At 36.8% G+C, this 21,297-nt stretch overlaps 1 protein-coding gene across 6 annotated transcripts in view; it reads right to left on the reverse strand.

Moving 5' to 3' along the window:
* Window positions 1-389: 389 nt before the first annotated feature.
* PHF7 (PHD finger protein 7) overlaps window positions 390-21,297 on the reverse strand; it is a 30,758-nt gene continuing 9,850 nt past the window's right edge. For 2 of the 6 annotated variants that reach the window (XM_051985188.1, XM_051985182.1), the window contains 10 exons: window positions 11,629-11,726; window positions 9,118-9,209; window positions 8,577-8,702; window positions 8,145-8,269; window positions 4,653-4,812; window positions 3,898-4,004; window positions 2,200-2,316; window positions 1,579-1,691; window positions 1,051-1,331; window positions 390-532 (listed from right to left, as the gene is read on the reverse strand). In XM_051985188.1, coding sequence (XP_051841148.1) covers window positions 1,084-1,331; window positions 1,579-1,691; window positions 2,200-2,316; window positions 3,898-4,004; window positions 4,653-4,812; window positions 8,145-8,269; window positions 8,577-8,702; window positions 9,118-9,201 — 1,080 coding nt within the window. In that variant the 5' untranslated portion in view covers window positions 9,202-9,209; window positions 11,629-11,726 and the 3' untranslated portion in view covers window positions 390-532; window positions 1,051-1,083. Of the gene's footprint in view, window positions 533-672; window positions 801-1,050; window positions 1,332-1,578; window positions 1,692-2,199; window positions 2,317-3,897; window positions 4,005-4,652; window positions 4,813-8,144; window positions 8,270-8,576; window positions 8,703-9,117; window positions 9,210-11,628; window positions 11,727-21,297 lie in introns of those variants that run through there. The other 4 variants (XM_051985156.1, XM_051985172.1, XM_051985164.1 and 1 more) reach the window with 4 other exon arrangements.

Here is a 21,297-nt window from a genome sequence, read left to right on the forward strand (position 1 = left end):
TTGGGGAGGCATGAAAAAAGTTTGGAATAGCTTCTGTATTGAATGGGAAGGCATGAAAGGATTGTCTTGCTATCTGAGATTATGTAGTATAAATTTGTAATAATCCTCATCAGCATAGTTTTGTGATATTCTCTAGCTCCTTTCAGCAGCACATTAATAGCAATGGACATTAAAGACAATAGCAATACAATGTTAGGTTTTAGCAACATGATCTGCAATAGGACAAAGGGGCAAGGAATTCAAGTGCAGAGGACAGGGCAGAGTTGAAATGCTTTATCATGAGGTCTGGATGGGAAAGGGAAAAAAGAGTAGTCAATGCAGAGTGGATGGTCTGAGAAAGAAATGAGGGACGACAGGAGTAGAAGTCACAATAATGATGAAAAATACAGTTAGGAAATTTCATATTTTAATATTTTGAGCAACATCCCAATTCATTACCTGTATTAATTCTGGATTTGACCAGTGCATGTCAATCCAAGCTACTTAGTGTCACCAGGCAACTGCTTTGTCTGTTTGGTGGTCCAGCAGGAACCTAAGTAATTGTAGTCCCCAAAAATAAAATAAATTCATTAAATTACAGAGATTAGAAGAGCTAATGTGCTCATACTCTACCCTCTAAGGAAGGGACCCCCAGTCAAATCCCAAAGCAAAGCATATGTAGCTACTCAGAGGTGATTTTAGAAAATCAAGTTTATTTACATATTAACATACAGAATTTAAAGTAAGAAAAGATTGAGGAGAATTAGACGAGATCAGAATGACTGGAAAAATCACAGTAGGAGAAGAAGAGAAAGAAATCCCTGAAAGTAAGGGAGAAAAAAATTAGAAGTACTCTGAGGGCCATAACTTCTATAACAAAAATCTATATAAAGTATATAGTTGCTCCCCTTTTTGAACTTAGAATCCTCTCTTCCCTAATTCTTCCCCTCCCCTTAGAATTCAGGGGAACTATTGCCTGGACAGCTCTATTTAATTTATAGTTTTCCAACCTCTTCCCAGAACCCAGGGATCCTATTTCTCAGCAAATGCTAAGGAAAAAAACAGATATACCTGGTTTGCTTGGTATCTTCCCCTGATGAAATATTACTCTTTTTTTTTGCGGTATTTGGAGATTTTGAGGCGTTTTGCTCGCCATGTGGATCTTCTCCTTTCCCAACAGGAAGGTTCTGTCTTTTCTGGAGAGGAGATCTCTGAACTTTCTTGTAAAAAGGAGGGTCCTGGCCTTTCTCTTAGAGAAGGCCCTGGATCTTCTTCCTGGGAACCATTTTGCCCCGTCTCTCTGTAAAAATCCTTTCTGGGACTTAGAGTTTTACTGCAACCAGGGATTTCACCTAAGATTTTAAATATACAGCCTATGTTAAAGAGAGATTGTGTGAAATGAAAACCCAATTTTTGCAGTCTCCAAAATTGGTCAACAAATTCTCAGGTAGCCACTGAGGAGAACTAAAGGATTATGGACCTCAAGTCCCCTGGTCTCATCATCAGTTCTTATTTCCTTTCTAGCACTTCCTAGTTTTTTTGTTCAGACCAAAATTTATTTTATCCCCAGAACAAAAGAATTCTGATGTTCAGTCATACCTGTTGATATACACTCTGCACACTCCCACTTCTTAGAGTTGCTTCTAAGAGAGGAACAATTTCTGTGGGTTCCTTGGGATCCACAAGTAGTACACAAAATAAGGCTCCACCTCCTAGAAGGAGAATCAAAAAGGGGGTGTTAAGTGGTACCCATTCTTAAGACTGGGTTAGAAAGAAAATCTCACCAATGAACAAAAAATGAAATAGCACAATAAAGTAAAAAGACATATCAAAAGACAGTTAAGTAACTGCCAGTGATGAAAGTAGGAATGAAACCTAAGAATCCTGGTCTCTAGTGCAGTGGCTTTACAATATTTATTCTCAGTATCTTTATACTATTAAATATTATTGAGGATCTGTCCAAAGAATTTTTGTTTATGTGAGTGACATTTACAAGTATGTACTACATTAGAAATAAAAACTAATTTTGAATTTATAGAGTCTCTGAAAGTTTCAGATTCTTTGGATCTTTGGATCACTGCCCTAATGGGCTGTGAACATCCTGGAAGAGGCTGTGAAGCTTGGGGAATGAGTTGAATTTTATGCTTCTGGAACTGAAGATAAATTTCAAAAAATAGTAATATAAGGGACTTACAAACCATAAAGTAGCTTTGTACCTACCCTTCATTCTCAAAGTTGTCTCTGCCATCTTTATAAAGGCAAACTGGAGCATCACAATGTTGATGGCGTTGGTATAATTCTGAGAAAGCTCCTGGCTCAAGTTCCCAAGCAGCATCTCTGCAGAGAGAGAAGAAGTGGTGATCAAGGGATACCTAGTGTACAAAGGTTCGGAATCTCTGGCTACTTGGCCAGGAGCCAGGAGCTGAAGTGAAGCAAGGTGCTATACACACAGAAAACAATTCAATTTAACAAGCATTTATTGAATGCCTACCATGTATCAGGCACTATGCTAGGCAGGGAAAATACAGAGACAAGAATGTTCATTCATCCTTATCCTCTGAGTTTACACTCTACTTGGAAGAAATAACATGTACACAAATATAAAATATATCCAAGATAAATACAAAGTAATTTGGGGTTGAGAAAAGAAAAGACCTCCTATCAGAAGTAGAATTTTAGCTGAGTTTTACATAGAGCTATAGAGTCTAAAGAATCAGAAATGAGCAAAGAAATGGGACATTCCAGGTACAAGGAATAGCCAGTGCAAAGGTATGGAGGTAAGAGATAGGAAAGGAAGTAGGTTAGAGAACAGTCAATAGGCTAATGTGCAGGAAAAACCCTTGCTTAAGGGTCAATAATGTGACTCTGGAGAGAGAGAGAGAGTAGAGCTAAATGGCTTTAAGTATAAAGCAGAAGTTTGTATTATACAGAGATAATAAGGAGACACCAAAGCTCTTTGAGGAAGGGAGTGACATGAACAGAGCTGTATTTTATAACTATCAATTTGGTAATTGTTTGGATGATAGACTGGAGAGGAGAAACTGGAAGTTCAGCAACCAATCAGAAAGCAGTTGCAGGAGTCCAAAGGAGAAATGATGAGGGTCTGAATTAGGATTGTATGAAATCCAGAGATTTTGTAGAGGAAGATTCAATTAAGTGTAGTTGGGTAAGTAGGGATGAAAAATTAAGGACAATTCCTAAGTTGTGAACCAGGATGATTCAAAGAATGATAGTGTTCTGCACAAAAATAGAGAAGGAAGAATGATAGGAAAAAGGGGAAAATTAATTAATTCTGTTTATACATGTTCATGTTGAGTTTGAGAGGCCTACAGGTCATCCACATTGAAATACAGGCTATTGGTGATATGAGACTAGAGTTGAGGAGAGAAATAAGGAATGGATATGTCAATTTAGAAGTCATCTTCATAGAGATGCTAAGTGAATTCTTGGAAGTTTATGTGATCCAATAAGAGAAACAATGTAGGAAGAGAAAAACCTTGGCATATATCCACACACAGGGAATGGGACATGGATGATGTTTCATGGATGATCCAGCAAAGGAGACTGAAAAGTAGTAGTCAGACAGATGGGGAAAGAACTGAGAAAAGAGGTAAATGCCTGCTGAAAAAAATACTACAATAGTTGGGAGAAGGGCTGGGAGGGCAGAATCTATACCCAAAACCCCATGAGTGGGAATAAAATGATTTATCCCATTCATACTGATCAGTATCACCCCAGAATCTAAGAAATCTAATAATTCAAAGTCACTGTGCAAATCATTTCAAAATAGTTGTTCCTTCTCTTTAATCAAAGCCTTTTTCAATGCAGTATATATGCTTATGCTACCTCCTAATCTCTTATACTGCCCTCTAGACATCTGCTTCTGTACTAGGTTTCTGTCTAAAGAGTTCCTGTTACCTGTCTGGGATATGTATTCCCATTCTTAACATTTCTTTAGGAAATTCCTCTCGATTATTACACTGAGGACATTTGAAGAAATGCTTTGCTGATGAATGGGCATATTTCTGTAAAAGAAACAGGGGTAAAGACTCATAAACACCTTCCATACATATACATACCCTAGAACCACCACATTAGAACAATAATAGCCTGCTGCAAGATCTAGGTTGGGCACTTGGTGAAGCTGGTCACAAATGGGAAGAATCTTAGCTAAGATCTACCCTTAAGAATTTGGGTGGGATGAAGTGCATATGTTAGAAGCCCAACTGTCTGACCTAGAAACAAGGGTGCCCAAGTAATGCCCTAGCTAATATCAGCTTTCATCCCTAATCCTGGAGGCCTGTGCAGTTATGGTTCTCACTGGGACTAACTACCTGTATGGCTGTAGTTCCTGTTCTTTTCATTTTTGGAGCCTGAGCTGGTTCTGGATTATCCTGTGAATCTGTTTGGTTAAGCATCTCTCTTAAACTTTTGGCATGGTCCTGGAAATAGTTTGGCTATGTGTGGGTCTTAGAGACCAAAGTCTGAAGCTCCTAAAACTGTTCCCTGACCCGCCCAGACTCCTATCTATACTGCTAGGTCTGGGCCAAAACCACACAGGCCTCCAGAGTTGGGCAGAAGGCTGATGTTTACCTGGGCATTCACTTGGATGCTTTTGCTTCCAGATCAGACAGTGACCTCAGGGGGAGCCTAAGGCAGGTAAAGCTCCCCACCTGTATGCACTTTCGGTGGTATATCATACGACTACAACATGGACTCTGAATGTTATCATTATTTCCTCCAGATAAGCTTTCACAACACAAGATACAGTCCTCTTCTGCCGGTTTCTCTGGTTGAATATCCTGTGTTGGGCGATGTTTTTCACAAAATGATCTGTAACAGAGGAAGAGAGGAATTCTAATAATAGAAGTACAGAACAGGACTGTTTCTAGGCCTGTTCTATATAAAAATCTTTTAAAACATTTTTTGGTTTTATGTAAAAAAACATTTTTATGTTTGTATTTTTTAAAAGTAAAATTTGGTAAAATTTTATTTTAAGTTGGGCAAAACTAATTCCTTCATTGGCCATGCATGTCAAACAAACAACTTTCAATCTTCAATCTGTGTCCATCTATCTGGAGTCTTAAGTCCTCTGGAATTGTGGTTGGTCATTGTGTTCATCAGAATTCCCAAGTCTTTCAAGATTGTTTGTCTTTACAATATTTATTGTATACATTGTTTTCTTGGTTTTGTTAATTTCACTCTATTTTTTTAAACTGTTTTACATTCATAGATCTGACAGGTTAATTTCTTCCTCCTCTAATATGTTTATAATGTTAACCTTTAAGACATGTTCCTAAACAGAGCTTATTTTGGTATACAATGTGAGAAGTTGGTCCACACTGTTTCTAACATTTCTTTCCAATTTTCCCAATGGTTTTTGTCAAATACTGAATGTTTGTCCCAATATCTGAGATCTTTGAGATTTATCAAACACTTGGCTACTATGCTTGTTTACTTCTATATATTATGTACCTAATCTGTTCCAAGGATCAACTTCTGTATCAAAATGTTTTGACAATTAGGACTTTGTTAGTACTGCATGAGATGAGATATCTTAGGTTCCCTTCTTTCCCATTTTATTTCATTAATTCTTTTGAGATTCTTTGCCTTTTTATTTTTCCAGCTAAACTTTGTTATAATTTTTTCTAGTTCTATAAAGTAATCTTTTGGGATTTGGTTGATATGGAACTGAATCAAATATTGCCATTTTAATTCCAGTTACTTGAACAATAAGTGTTTCTCCAATTATTTAGATCTGTCTTTATTTGCACAACGAATACTTTGCAATTGTGCTCATATAGTTCCTGTATGTGTCTGGAAAGGTAGATGGAATGAATATTCAAAGCATTTTTTTTGGTAGTAGCAAAGAACTGGAAGCAAAGTAGCTGTCCATTGACTAAGGGATGGCTAAATAAAGTGTCATACATAAATGTAATAGAATAGCTGCACTGATGGGAAAGGCAAAAATAAAGAATTTCAGAAAAATATGAAAAATCTCATATGGAGTTGAGAATGAAGCAGAACCAAAAATATATAGCTGCTGACTATAATAATGTAAAAACTAAGAACGATAAAAAAAATCTTCCTTAAAAGGTTTGATATTTTAGATAAAAGGTATGGAGAGAATATATTCAGAAATGAAGATGACATAAAACCTGAGTAAACCAACAAAAATATCTTTTTTAAATGGTCTTATTGCTTCTCACTAGCATTTTATTATCGTAAAGCCAAACTAGCCAGTTCCTATATTTCCTCATTTCTGAAAGCACCGACTTGGTTTTAAACAGTTGTTAAAGAATGCCAGCTGTTCATAACTCAAGGTCAGAGAATGAAGCAAACATTTAATCCTTGTAAACTTTTTAAGTTACTTAAAACATAATATTCTATACAAGGAGTATTTAATTAGGAATATATTTTTCAAAAAACTCAGGGCTAAGCCCCAAATTTTTCAGAGAATTCAGAACACAGTGACATTACTGATCATGTCTGGGTTCTACATATAGTTTGAATAGATATCACTACAAGATAGTCACAATACATCCTAGCAAAGAAAGGTACTACATTTAAGAGCCCTCATTCTATTTTTCATTAAGGCTGATATCCTGAGAACAAGTTAACTAAGGAGGTATAAGTTCTGGTGGTAAACATCATTAAAAGAAGTCTGCAATTACCACCTTCAAAGAGATTTGTTTTCATCATACCTGCTAAACATACTGAGGACCCTGAGGCCTGCATGGAAATCTTGGTGGAATTAGAATGTGGTCTTTCTAATTCATTTATGTAATGCCACCAAGAATGACACCATCTGTGCCTGCTGAAGTTTGAGTAATACACTTATTTCTTGATCCATGCTTTGGAATTTCAGAAGATGAAGATGATGAATAGAATCACAACTAATATGGTTCTTGGCTGGCAGATGAGCCTAATATCAAGTAATGGACTGAGCTTCAAAAGGAGGAAATAATGGTTTAACTGTCAAGAACTCCATTGAGGGGAAGAGGCATGCTATGAGGTCTTGGTACCCAGAGAAAGCACAAGGTAGTGAATACCAATGCAGAGCTATCCCACACCAAGTACTCCCCAGAGTCTAGGAAATTTGCTAATCTACTACAAAGCCCAAAAGAATGCTTGGGGCCCATCCAAAAGGATATTATTGCCCACAGGAGAATTATTAGTTGAACTCCCTGGCAACCAGGAGGACAAAAGAAATGTAGAACCAGTCAAGAAAAGTCCTAGCATGGTGCATCTACCAATTGCAGATGGACAGTTGGAGCCAGAAGATGGTCCAGGAAAGATTTGAAATAACAATTTGGATGATGAAGAACCTACCTTCTCATGGGACAGAAAAACATGGGGCCTTCTTACCATCTGTGCCTGTGCTGAGATAAGAAAGAAGGAATGGATTCAGTAGCTGCCCTTTTTCTGCCTAATGCTCCAATTGTGAAAGCTCCAAGGAAGAAAAGCCACATATAGAATCTGACTCATTAGGTGCTAGAAATAGCAGCTTGGTTGAGACACAGAGGGTCAGTGGGTCTGAGGATGCAAAGGTTGAAGAATGGACGGTGAGTCACCCACCATGGGAGTAGCTGACTTGACTGGTCAGTGATCCAGCTGATACATGATGTCATGTGGATAAGGAGAAAGATGATTATACATATATACATGTAGTCAGACAATGTGTATTCATGGAAGGTAGACAGTGTATATTCTGCAAGTGACTTTGACATATGATACTGTGTACCACAGCAACCTGACGTGTAGCGTGGTGGGAAGTGCATTATGTGACTTTGGGGTTTGGCCGACTACATGCAATTTTGCTACATGTTTCTGTATGTCATCTATTTGTCGGGTGTGCTGAATACAACTCCAATATGGGAGGTCATAGCTACTACTGTGATTGCTACATACCAATCAGTGAGTCTATAGTAGAGGGACTGCCCAGTTTTTCTGGAAGTATGTCATGCCATTTCCTACAAGGCCTGAAGCCAAGTGAGCACCCTTGGAGGTCTGGCTAAGGGTCTGACGTGTGACATCAGCAGGGAAGGCCTCACTGGCTGGAAGCGCATTCACCCCCAAACAACAATGCTGAACCAATCCAAGGATGGATTCACACCCACCAGGCCCATCGCAATGGGCAGCTCCAACTCTTCCCAAACACTCACTTGTACTCTCCAAAAAACTGAGAGATGCAGCCTCTCTCCCGGCCACATGGTAAGTGGAAGTTTCTTCGGCACCTTTCCTTCTGACAGAAGATGGCAGCTCCCTTTTTCTTGCACACAAAGCAGGTCTGTAATTGAGACCCCAGACAGTGCTCACAGCCCCAGAAAAAAGAAACCACAGCCCCCAAGAACGCTAGGAATGGCAGAGAGCCAACAGCCTTCAACCCCATTGCCTGTCAGGGGGAGGCTCATTGCCTGAGAAAGCTCTAGGGTCTATCTGCGCTGAAGGCTGCTCCCTCTCACTCAGGACTTTCAGCCCACCAGAATCTGGAGCAGACAGGAAAGGCACCGTGCCCCAAAAGTACCCTGGACCCAGCGAGGGAAGAAGGAAAGGGACAGAGAAGGGGCAGGGGCCCTTATTTCTGGGTTTCTAGCCTTCCTAGCAGCACGGCTTGTCTCCTTTTTGATGTCCTCAGGTAAGAATCCATGGAAGCCATCACTGGCCCGGCCCCGCTGGGGCAACCCACTGGACAGTATCTGAGGGGCCATAGAACAGATATACTACAATCATCAATGAAAAACAAGATAGCAGGATGTGGTGATGGGGTTTATTATTATTGTATATAATGATAGATAATAATGCATATGAATATATATAATAAGATCTTTAAAAGTTTATAAAGCATTGTTCTTGAAATAATACCATGAGAGGGCAGTACTGGCATGGATATTATAATACTCATTTTACAGTTGAGAAAATGAGGCACTGAGAGGTCAAATCATTTGCTCACATAATTAATAAAATGTTAAAGGACTTAAACACAAGGCCAGAAGATTTTCTACCACTTCTTAAACTGAGGAAGCAAGGAAAAAGCTAGCATAATGGGATCAAGTATATAATGAGGCATGGTAAATAAGTGAGGAATAATAAACAAAAATCACTGGGAATTTAAAGGAGAGAAGGGAATATACTCACAAGACAGAAATAATGGATACGGAGGTTATCTCTTTGCAGAAATTCCCCCAGCTTTTCAGGATCTCCTGGTTCTTGGAGGCACATTCGGCAAACTAGAAAAGATCAGGCAAGAAGAATTAATGTAGAATACAAATTTGACTCAAGGGAAGAACCACAAATTTTAAGACAAAGTAGGTGAGATTTTGTTCCAAGGCAGGCCATTTGGGGAGTGCAAAAGTGAACACATGCATTTTTCTCTGATGATACAAGTTTTTGACATATTTGTTTTTTTTAATAATTTTTTTTTTCAGGGCAGCTAGGTGGTACAGTGGATAGAGCACCAGCCCTGAAGTCAGGAGGATCTGAATTTAAATCTGGTCTCAGACACTTACACTTCCTAGCTGTGTGACCCCTGGGCAAATCACTTAACCCCAATTGTCTCAGGAAAAAAAAAATAAAATGAAATGTTTTTATGCATTTTTTTAAAATACAAGGGAACCACTTCTCTAAAAACCTCCACAATTTTGGACTTGGAATTTTAATGGTATAGAAGAAAATACCATAACAATGTAGATAGGAGCATTTTTATATGAATTGAAGATCTGTAACACATAGAACATTGCCTAGGAGAGAGAATTAACTCCCAGAGACATACAGCCAAGTATGTATGGGAGGCAGAATATGAACCTGAATCATCGTGACTGGGACATGAGCTCTATCCACTCTTGCATAATGCCCTCTAAACATTTCCCCTTCTAGTCCAAACTTGTGATTTCATTGGCATATACGGCACTCCAAGTAAAGAAACTCTCTCCACCTATGCAGAACAATCGTTCTTGGCCAATTTCTTCTTTTCCCCCAAGCTTTAAAATTCTTTTCTTTTTAATAATAACTTTTTTATTTTCCAAATATATACAAAGACAGTTTTCAACATTCACCCTTGCAAAACCTTGTGTTACAAATTTTTTCCCTCCCTTCTCTCTCTTCTCTCCCCAGAGAACAAGTAATCCAATATAAAGTAAACATGTGTACTTCTTCTAAATGCATTTCCACATTTATCATGCTACACAAGAAAAATCAGATCAAAAAGAAAAAAAAACAAAACAAAACACCACCACCACCAACTAAGGTGAAAATACTATGCTTTGATCCACACTCAATCCCCATCATCCTCTCTTTCTAGATGCATATGGCTCGCTATGTTGCAATTTTATCAGAATTGGCCTGAATCATTTCATGGTTGAAAAGAGTCAAGTCTTAGACAATTTCTAACTTAAGATAAATAGTTGTCCATCTTACAACTTTTTAAAGCAGCTAAGCAACACCTCCTACTATCCCAAACATTTAGAAGCACTACAACTATTCTTGATAGAAAAGCAATGTAACTATGCATTCTTTTTGCACATAGAAACACCTCAGTTTTGTGCTTAATTAGCAAGAATAATTTAATTAAAGTTACCCAATGGCTTGTTGCAGAACATCCACAGTAAGACACTGTTTAGTACAAACTGGGAATTTTCAGTGTTATGGAAATTTCTGTTGTGGAAACTCCCTTCACCAGTGTAGCCTGATATCTCTCAGTGACTTAAAAGAGTCTTCTGAGAGCTTCCTGTTTGTCCAGGGTCAGAGGCAGAGCTTGAATCCAGCCTTCCATCCACTCTACCTCCCTGATTCTCTTGCCCAGCTGGATTTTACTAGTTTGAGAATATAACCTAAGGAATTTTAGAAGCATTGCTCATTTTTCCATGGCTTGTGGAAAAAATGGTTAGCTATTCAACAGAAGAAGTGCTGTCTCTTAATTCTGTATAAACTGTATGATCTTTGAAAAATATTAGAAGAGATGAGAAAAGACCTAACAAAAGTTATACTGTCAGGAAGACATGTTTATTATTATACATGAATAAATAAACAAAAAAGCATTTATTAAGTCTATGTGCTACATACTATGCTAAATGCTAGTCACAAATATGTAAGTAAGATGATTGCTGCCTTCAAATGGTTTACATTATTTTTTCAAAAGTTTTATTCCAAAAAGAATATTTCCACATACACAGAACACAAAAAAATTCTATATGAAACCATCCATTTTATGTTGCTTACTTTTTAAAATAAGTAAACAAAATATTCTACATGTTACTGTGCCTTTGTCCATTTCAGATAAGAATGAAGTTTATGTAATATGCATTCCCTCTACTTTTTCCTTCATATTTGTATGGTTTTCTTCTCATATACCCTAATTATAAGAAATAAATTCTACTCACTCTTCCTCCTTTCAACACTATTCAAAATCCTAGAGTAGATATAAGGATACCGTGTTGCTTGCCTTTGGTCAGGCAGCCATATTGGCTGTAAATCTATCATATGTTCTAATTGGAGAAGACAATATATATATACTTAGGGTTGGATAGAACTGAATGGGAAAGGACAGGCTGGAGCCACAAGCAATATGGTGTGGAGATGTCTGGAAAATGTTATGAGACAAATCTAGGGACCATGAGACCTCAGAACATGTCTAAAGAAGATGACAGTTACCTAGTTGGTCTGAATCTGTCAAAGGACAAGCACTATTCTTCAGTGCCTCTGTCAAGTATTTGGGTAACACAGTGTCTCAGCAGAGGGTAAGTACAAATCTGAAAAGAAAGTAGTTATTATCAACTGGCCATTATCTGAAGAACTGAAATTTAAAGAATTATGTAGGAAAAGATGATTATCAAAATTTACAAAGAACCATTTCAAAGCCTCCAAATGAATAACTTATATATGGTTGAAACTGATCAATCAGAATGGCAAAAAAAAGCAATCTGGTTTGAAGGTTTCAGATTGTTGGGATAAGAATTGGAGGAATAATTTGCTTTGAAGAAGTAGAAACCCTGAAAACTAGAATAAAATAAATGGAAATCAGTAACTCCATGAAAGAATAAAATCAAGGAATTAAAAAAGAAGAAAATGTAATATATCTGATATTAAAAAAAAAAAACTTGGAAAACAAGTCAAAGAGAGATAACAAGAATGATGGGAACTTCTGAAAATCAGAATAAAAAATATAGCCTACAAAACGATATTGTTGGAAAAATCATAAATGAAAATTATACAGTTCTATTAGGACCAAAGGGCAAAGTATATCACTAATGAAAACTTTAAATCTATTCAAGCCAAAGGGAAAAAGTAGATTTCATCAATTATTTCCTGAAAGGGACCCCCAGGAAAGTCATAGTAAAAATCCAGTTCCCACAAAAAAAGAAAAAAGTTTTTTTAAAAAAATACAATTATCAGTGTATTATAATCTGTATGTTTGGAATGGAAGGTAGGAATGAGGAAAACTAAGTTATAAGCAGAGAAGCTATCTGTTGGTCCACAGAAATCCTGCAGCCCAGAATCTGTTCTGACAAAAAAAAAAACTGGGTTGGTTGAGTGTAGTGCCATCTAATGGATAAATGATATAACATTCCTACTACAGTATCTCAATTACTTGTAAAATCCTCTCTCCCCAAGAAGACAACCTTTTAATTTTATGCAGGCAATCCACATTATAACCACATAGTTTATTAAAATAAAATGAAGTAAAATCACTAGAAACTGTTAAATTTCCCTCTTGTAAAGTGCTTTACCATGTTTTCCTTCCTTCTTCCCACTGTATATCATGGGAGAGACTTTAGTGTATAAGGGGCTTACTTGACCTTGCATAAACTACCCCAGATACATGTATGAGGTAGTAAATCAAGTCCTTTAAAAAGTCTATTCATGACCCAGAGATATGAGCATAAAGCTCAAGGGATCAGAATATGATCTCTCTAGTACCTGAATGAAGCTTATCTTCTGGGTCTATTTCCTCTAGCTTACAATTTCTTCCTTAGGGTTTCATCATTGGTCAATGGATTTCTACTAGTCATACACCTGATAATTTGAAGTAAACCTATGTGCTTAGTAAATTCCCTTAGAAAAAAGATATTTATTAATTCACTAAGAATAACTGGTTTAAAATATTTCCCCCCAAAAAGTCTATGGCACTCTTTATTGTCCCAGAGTTTGGGGGAAGAGAGTTTAAAGTACAATGATATTAAGATACATGTGTCAAGAATATGTATGGCTGTATTTCTGATAAAGGCCTCATTTCTAAAACACAGTCAAATTTATACGAATATAAGTCATTTCCCAATTGATAAAAGGTAAGAGATATGAGCAATTTTCAGATGAAGAAATTAAAGCCATTTATGAAAACTATTGATTAGAGAAATACAAAACAATTCTGATACCTCTTACCTATCAAATTGGCTAATATGACAGAAAAGGAAAATGATAATGTGGGAAAATTGGAACACTAATGCATTGTGGAGTTATAAACTGATCCTACCATCCTGGAGGGCAATTTGAAATGAAACTATGCCTAAACTATGCCTTTGATCCAGCAATATTACTACTAGGTCTATATTTCAATGATCATAAAAAAGGGGAAAGGACATATAAAAATGTTTATAGCAGTTCTCTTTGTGGTGGCAAAGAACTGGAAGTTGAGGGAATACCCATCAATTGAGGAAAGGATGGACAATTACATGTGAATGTAATAGAATACTATTGTTTTATAAGAAATGATTAGAAAATTGTTGGTGGGGTTGTAAAATGATCCAACCATTCTAAAGAACAATTTGGAACTATGCCCAAAGAGCTATCTAGCAGTGTCACTAGTGGGTGTTTATTCCAAAAGAGATCATAAAAGAGGGAAAAGGACTCATATATACAAAAATGTTTATAGCAATGCTTTTTGTAGTGGACAGAAATTGGAAATTGAATGGATGCCCATTAACTGAGGAATGGCTGAATATGAATGTAATAGAATATTATTCTATAAGAAATGATATGCAGAAAATAACATGTAGACTTTCAGAAAAGTCTGGAAAAGTTACATGAACTGATGCTGAGTGAAGTGAGCAGAATCAGGAGAACACCGTGTAATAGCAAGAGTATGTGATGATCTCCAAGGTAATCCCTATAGATTTTGGATAGAAAATGACATCTACATCCAGAAAAAGAACTATGGAGATTGAATATAAATTAACACATGTTATATTCTCTTCTTTTATCCCTTCCCAAGGTTTTTCCCTTTTGTTCTGATTTTTCTCTCCCAACATTTTTCATAAAGCAATGTGTATTAAAAATAAATGAAAAAAAAAAGAATATATGATGATCAACTATAATGGTCTTGCTTTTCTCAGCAATGTGGTGAGTCATGACAATTCTAATAGACTAATAATCTCACATCCAGAGAAAGAATTAAGACTGAATATGGATGGAAGCATAGTATTTTCACCTATTTATCTGTTTGTTTTTTCTTTCTCATGCTTTTCCCCCCTTTGGGTTTAATTTTTTCTTGCACAATATAATATGGAAATATGTTTAAAAGAATTGCACATGTTTAATTGATATTGGGTTACTTGGTGTCTGGAGGAGAGGGGTGGAGGGAAGAGAGAGAGAAAAATTTGGAACAAAGTCTTACAAGGATGAATGTTGAAAACTATCTCTACATGTTTTTCCCCTTTTGTTCTGATTTTTCTTTTACAATATGACCAAAGTGATTATACATGTATATAACCTATATCAGATTGCTATTTTGGGGAGGAAGAAAGGGAAAAATGGAAATTAAAACATAAAGTTAATAATGAAAACTAATAAAAAGAAAATAATGTGTTTGGCCCAAGGGTAAATACAATTCCTGGTTATAAAAAGCCCTTGAGTTTAGTTTATAACAACATTGTTTTTCTGGTTCTAAGGGTTCCAATACCTTGAAATTATATTTCCTTTGATAGCTTTCTGAATCCAAGTCTTTTTGTTTGATATGCTTCTCTCTGCTATGGATTTGTTTTATACTAGTCCAGTCTATGTCAGTGGGGGAGAGGGAGTATGATACTGCCCACTTACCCCAATCCTTCAGTACTCTCTGGTAGAGATAACAAAGTCTGACTTTTCAAGATGCTACTGAATCTAAAAGTTACCGAAGCTTGACTGCTTTGATGATGAACTGGGTTCTTCTGAACTTGTTGGCTGCGTTATGCATAAGCCCAGAGATGTGTCCGATTTCTGCCACATCACAAACTATTTCCTACGTAGTATTATTTCCTTTCATTCAATGACCCAAGTACTTCACTCCTCCCACAATGATTAACATTTGTTCCACCCAATTTATACCTTTTGACTAAATCAATCAAGAAATCTGGACATTCATGATTTACAGTAATTGGGACAGAAACCTCCATTCTTACATTTATGTTACCAAAAATGAATACATAAACTTGACTCTGGTAAGAGTGAGAGTCACAATTACTGTTAAATTTTGAAAGTATTATTTTTATTGACTTTTGTTTTTACATTATATTTATTTTTGAGTGTAATCCTCTCACTTATTCACTGCCCAGTAAGCTTTTCCTCATAACAGAAATTTAATAAAAAGAAAAAAAAATAGTTTGGCCAAAGCAACATATCAGTTCCATGTATATAGACCTTAGCACTGAAATGAAGAAATTGTTTTCTTAAATTTTTGAAATTTTCTTAGCTCCAAGCCTGGCCATTATGATTACAAACTCTTCAGTTCCAGTATGCTTTTCATTTCTGTTGTGGTCACTATGTATGTTGTTTTTCATTTGCTAACTTTGCTAACTTTGAATTACATCAATTCACAAATCTCTTTTCTGAATTTTTAATATTCATCTCTTCTTAGAGTCTAATGAGATTCCATTATATATATATATATATATAACCATGATTTGTTGTTTTCCAAATGCTTTTTATCTACTTTCAGTTCTATGCTACCACAAAAAAAGTACTATTATGAATATTTTGGTATATATGGGACTTTACTTTCTTTGACCTCCTTAGGCTACATGTATCCTAGTAAGATCCCCAGGTTTAAGGATTTTGGTTTATTTGTTTGTTTTGGCAAAGATATTGGAGTGGTTTGCCATTTTCTATTCCATTTCCAATTCATTTTATAGATGAGGAAACCAAAGCAAACAGGGTTAAGTGACTTGGCCAGTGTCACACAGCTAGTTAAGTGTCTGAGGCTGGATCTGAACACAGGAAGATGAATTTTCAATGGCCATTTTTTCTGAGATGAAATAAAGAGGAGAATGAAGGAAGATGTTGAGAAAATCATAAAATATAAAACTGAAGCGCTCCAAGTCTCAATTTTTTTTCCATGTTGTGTGTATAGAGTTAATAGTAGATTAGGTTTTGGAAAGAGATAAGCAATGGCAGGACAAATTCAAGGGCAGAAGACAGTGGTAAAATAGAACTTGCTAACAACAGGGTCAACATTTTAAAAATAAGTGAGATGAGGGCAGGTTATATGGATCTGGGAATGAAGAAAAAAATTTCCAAATGGATAATGGAGCACAAAAACTACATTTAGCAGGAGATGAAATTTAGCAGGAGTGATACAGGGTGTACAGTCATATAAAGCAGGGTGTTTTTTAATCAAGAAATCTACTGACTAGGGTTCAGAGAATAAATTTACTTCCTGATGACTGGTAAACTGAGGGACAGAGGAACAGATTCTTGTCGGAGCAGCAGCAGTGTGATCAGACATATTCCCTACCTGCCCACTTTGTCTTCCTTATACTTTCAGACTAGCATGAAAATTGAGGAAAGAAGATTCTTCCTGCCAAGAGCAAAAAATGGCAGTTTTTGAGAGAAGCACATGGCAAACAACACGTTTTTGCCCAGACAGGGGTAGCTAGCTACTCTTGACAAGAGCTGATGAACTATAGTTTTAGGGATGTAGTAAGAAAGTCAGAGCAGGGTTTAATCTTAAGATTCTCTTATCAGAATAATCTCTGCCATAGGGCCAGCCTACTCTGACCTTAATTGAGCAGATCCCCACTAGAAATGAACAGCATACATCCTTGACCCCGTCTCCACAACTCTTGCCTCATCATCTACAAAAGATAATTAGTTTTAACACTGGAGCTAGCCCTGGGATCATCATAAATTAGCTTAGTCACCAGCCATATAGTTCTGATATTTCTACAGTGACATGTTATTCTCCATCCCTGCTGTGGCCTAATCCTATTATCTGTAGTCATGTAAAAGAGAGAAAGAGAACAGTATACATTATGGTAGGAAAATGGCAAACAAAGCAGAGATATCATATGCTGAGCTTGCAAAATGGTGCGTGTGGGTAGCTCTGTTTGTTAGACTGAGGACCTGCCACTCCCATCCTAAGCCTGGCAGCAATTCTGGGTAATGAGAGATATATTAGAAACAAGCTAGAGGAGGAATAGTATATAACAAACATGCTGAGCAGGAAACCGATAAGTTTCATAGCAATGATTCCTGAAATGAGATTATTTTTTACCTTGGAAAGTTCTGCATTAAAGCTCTAGAAGACTAGCTGGTTGGCTAAGATTGTATGGTAGTAAAATTAATCTTGGTTTGTTTGTTTTTTTCCCCCTTGGAGGCCTTGAAAGTAGGTATATAAATATTTCCCTAGGAAAAAAACATTAGAGCATATTTGATATAGGTTCTAAACTCTGGGTAGAGCGAAATGAAGATTTCGCACCATAACAGGATAGGCTAAATTCATTTGGCTGGGAGTTTTAAAGCTATTTTTAAAAATCATTCAAGAAATATATCCTAATCTATAATGTGGAAAAGTAATCCTTTCAGGAGGTAATTTATTCATGTTAAGTTGGAAAGAAGGTAAGAATCTTATCTGAAGGCAAAATGAGTCATTTCAATAATTGAGACAATTTCCACACTTTTTATCTTTGCCAGGTGAGATGACAGTAAAATGCTAAGAAATCAAGGGATGAGAAAGTCAAGTCCCATTTGAGTGATTATGTGCTCTTAGTGAGTGAATTGGGGCTGCGCAAAGCTCAGCTGCCACCTGGTGGCTTACCCAGGTTTGGCACTTGCAGTCTCATCTTCTATTAACATTAACAGAAACTGGTCCTGTGAAATACACTGGACTATAGGTTTCACATGGAATGTATACTTGTTTATAACCATATCTGTGATTGCCATATTATTAACTTTTGCTATAAGAAAAAGTTCTTGTACATGCTTGTATCTTTAATCCTGTCATGTAATATCATACTTCAGGACTGCATAGATTTGTGTACTTGCTCTGTGGTAAAATAATGTGGTCGCATGTTCTTTGGATTTATGTGCTAGATATTTTCTTTCCAAGTATATGCATGATTATGGAACGTAATTCCAATGTGAATTCTATGTGCTATATACCTACCTGTATGGGCACTGGTATCTGGGATAACTAGCTGTGATTGTTATATATTCATTTATGTGTATCACTGCTGTTCAGCTGTATCCAAATCTTCATGACCCTGTGGACCATAACATGCCAATCCTGTCAATGGGGTTTTCTTGGAAAAGATATGGAGTGCTTTGCCTCTTTTTTCTCCAATGGATTAAGGCAAACAGATTAAGTAATTTGCCTAGGATCACAATGTTACAATTTGGGCTTTCCTAACTTTTGACCAGTGCTCTATCCACTGAGTCCTCCTAGCTTCCTCCATTTCTATATGGATACACTTAAAATTCATCCTTACAAATGTCCTGTTGTATCCCATATAATTTATAGTAAATGCCTACTTTTTTTTTAATTGTTGAAGGATAAGATAAACATTCATAACTTCTGGTTAATTACTGAAAAATCTCCAAATCTGAATCTCAGCATCTAATATGCAAATCACAAAAGGAAATTTTAAGTTTAAGGATAATAGGTTAGCACAGCAGCAGTTAAATTCTTGTTATCTATATTCTCTTTCATGAGACAGCTAGGTAGACCTAAGTTCAATCCACCTCACATACTTATTCAGAATAGCTGTGACCCCAGATTTCTCTAAATGGTGTTTCCCAATGACATAGGAGTAGAATATTTCATTTGTCTCCTCTGACCAAAAGGCTTATTTGTGTCTGAGGCAGGAGAACTAAAGCTGATCAGTCAGCTACTTGGAAAAAGGAAAGATAGAGGACCCTGGAACTTAAACAGAATAGGCATGAGATAGCAAACTATCCCTTTTAACCTGGAGGTTAAAAGTGTGGAAATTGTCTCAATTATTGAAATGACTCATTTGCCTTCAGGAGTAGGATCATTAATAATCACTCTTCAGTACAATCTGGTGCCTGAGCTGGTAAGTAGAACTTTATTTTTATTCTGTTGAATCAGAACAATCGGTATGGTGTGCAGCCCAAAACTATAGCCTGATCCCCAAACCATTTCAATGAACTACTCTGCTCTTCTCCTGCATAGAGACAGAGACAGACAGACAGAGGGACACAGAGAGAGAAGGGGAGGAGAGAAAGAGTTTATGAGAAACAACAGAATTCCTGGCCTTCTACTCCCATGGTCATGGAAGTGGGGCAGGGAGTAGGAATATATGAAAAACTGGATGGGGGTGGAGAACCTTGACCTTGGAAAGCAATTGCTGGGCATTTTTCATATTATTTGTTTTGCTTCGTAATCTAATTAAAAGTAATTTTCAGTATCTTAAAGACTTTCAAGTGGATGAAGTTTTCGCCAAAAGAAACAGAAACCACTAAGAAGACATAAGGAGTGTGGAAGGCAATGCTGAGGAAACTAAACACGCCCACCTACAAACACTACCATCTGTTAAAATAAACAGTTAATTTTTCATAGACAACCTTGAAAGAAGATTGCTTCTACATTTTTCAATCAAAAGATAAACATTCATAACTTTTGGCTTGTTAAAAACTGAAAAATCTCCAAATCTGAATCTCAACATTTAATGTGCAAATCACAAAAGGAAATTTTAAGTTTAAGGATAATAGGTTAGCACAGCAGCAGTTAAATTCTTGTTACCTATATTCTCTTTCATGAGGCAGCTAGGTAAACCTGAGTTCAATTCATCTCACATACTTACTAACTGGATGACTCTAGGCAAGTCATTTAACCTATCTGCCTCAGTTTCCTCAACTGCCTCCCAGAGTTGTGAAGATCAATTAAGAGAATATTATAAAACACTTATCATAGTGCCTGGCATATAACTGGTCCTTAAGTGTTTATTTCCTTCTCTTGCATCAAGTATTGAAATTACATAAGAATTATGCTGATCATCCATGGGCTAGACCACATCAAGGTTTCTGACTTGATGAATTCCACATCCCAAGATATAACCCAAACCAATAGGTACTTATTAAATATTTTCTATGCTAAAGCTACTGTGCTACATGACAATAATACACAAAATGGAAAAAAAGTCTTCTTTTTCAAGGAGCTTAAATTCTATGGGGAGCATACATATGTGCGCAGTTGTAAGCACATGCTACTTTGAGGGAAATTGAATTAGTACAAATGACTCAGGGGAATTAGGACTTTCCTGAACATATAGTACATAAAATGTGCTTTTAAGTATTTCTATAAGGCAAAAGAAAGAAAGGAATACATTCTAGGGTATTAGAGGACAGCTTCCACGAGAGCAGGGAGCAGCAAAAAGGATGGTTCTGGGCTAATTATGGGGAAATACATTGGAGTCTATCCATGAAGAACTTTCAATGCCAAGTTGAGGAATCTGTATCGTTTTAATTTCTTGAGGCCACAAGGAGCCCTTGGTTTCTTGAGCATGAAAGTGGCACAGTCAGACATACTCTGGGGAATGTTATTGTAGCAACCGTGCAGAAAACCAGATGGAGAGGGGAGAGAAGTCACAACCATTTAGAGGCTGCTGAAAGAGTCCAGGTGAGAGGCCATAAGGACCTGCACTGTATCAGTGGCTGTCTGAGTAAACAAAACAAGAGATTCTCAAAGGGAAGTAGAAGCACAAGACTTGAAAACTGAACAGGGTTCGTGAAGCAGGAGTTAAGGATTCTTGAGATTGTGAAATACTGATGACTTTCAAAAAGATGTTGGCACGTTCAAAAAAAAAAAAAGACATTTGAAGAAGTAGCAGCTTTGAGCAAGGAGAAGACAATTCCATTTTGGACATGCTAAGTTTAAGGAGCTTACAGGGCATTCAAATAGAGATGTCCAACAGGTATTTGGTGAGAGGTTAGGAAACTGAGCTGGTTATATACATCTGGGAGGTTAAAATTGAACCTATGAGATCACCAAAAAAGAGGGTACATCAAGAGAAGAGAAGAGTCAGAGCAGAGCTACCTCCATGTATGGGGGCTTATAGATTATTCATGGTTAGGGGTTTGGGATACTGAAGATGCATCCAATCAAAGAAACTG

This window comes from Antechinus flavipes, chromosome 1 (genome assembly GCF_016432865.1).
Source record: "Antechinus flavipes isolate AdamAnt ecotype Samford, QLD, Australia chromosome 1, AdamAnt_v2, whole genome shotgun sequence".
NCBI lineage: Eukaryota > Metazoa > Chordata > Mammalia > Dasyuromorphia > Dasyuridae > Antechinus > Antechinus flavipes.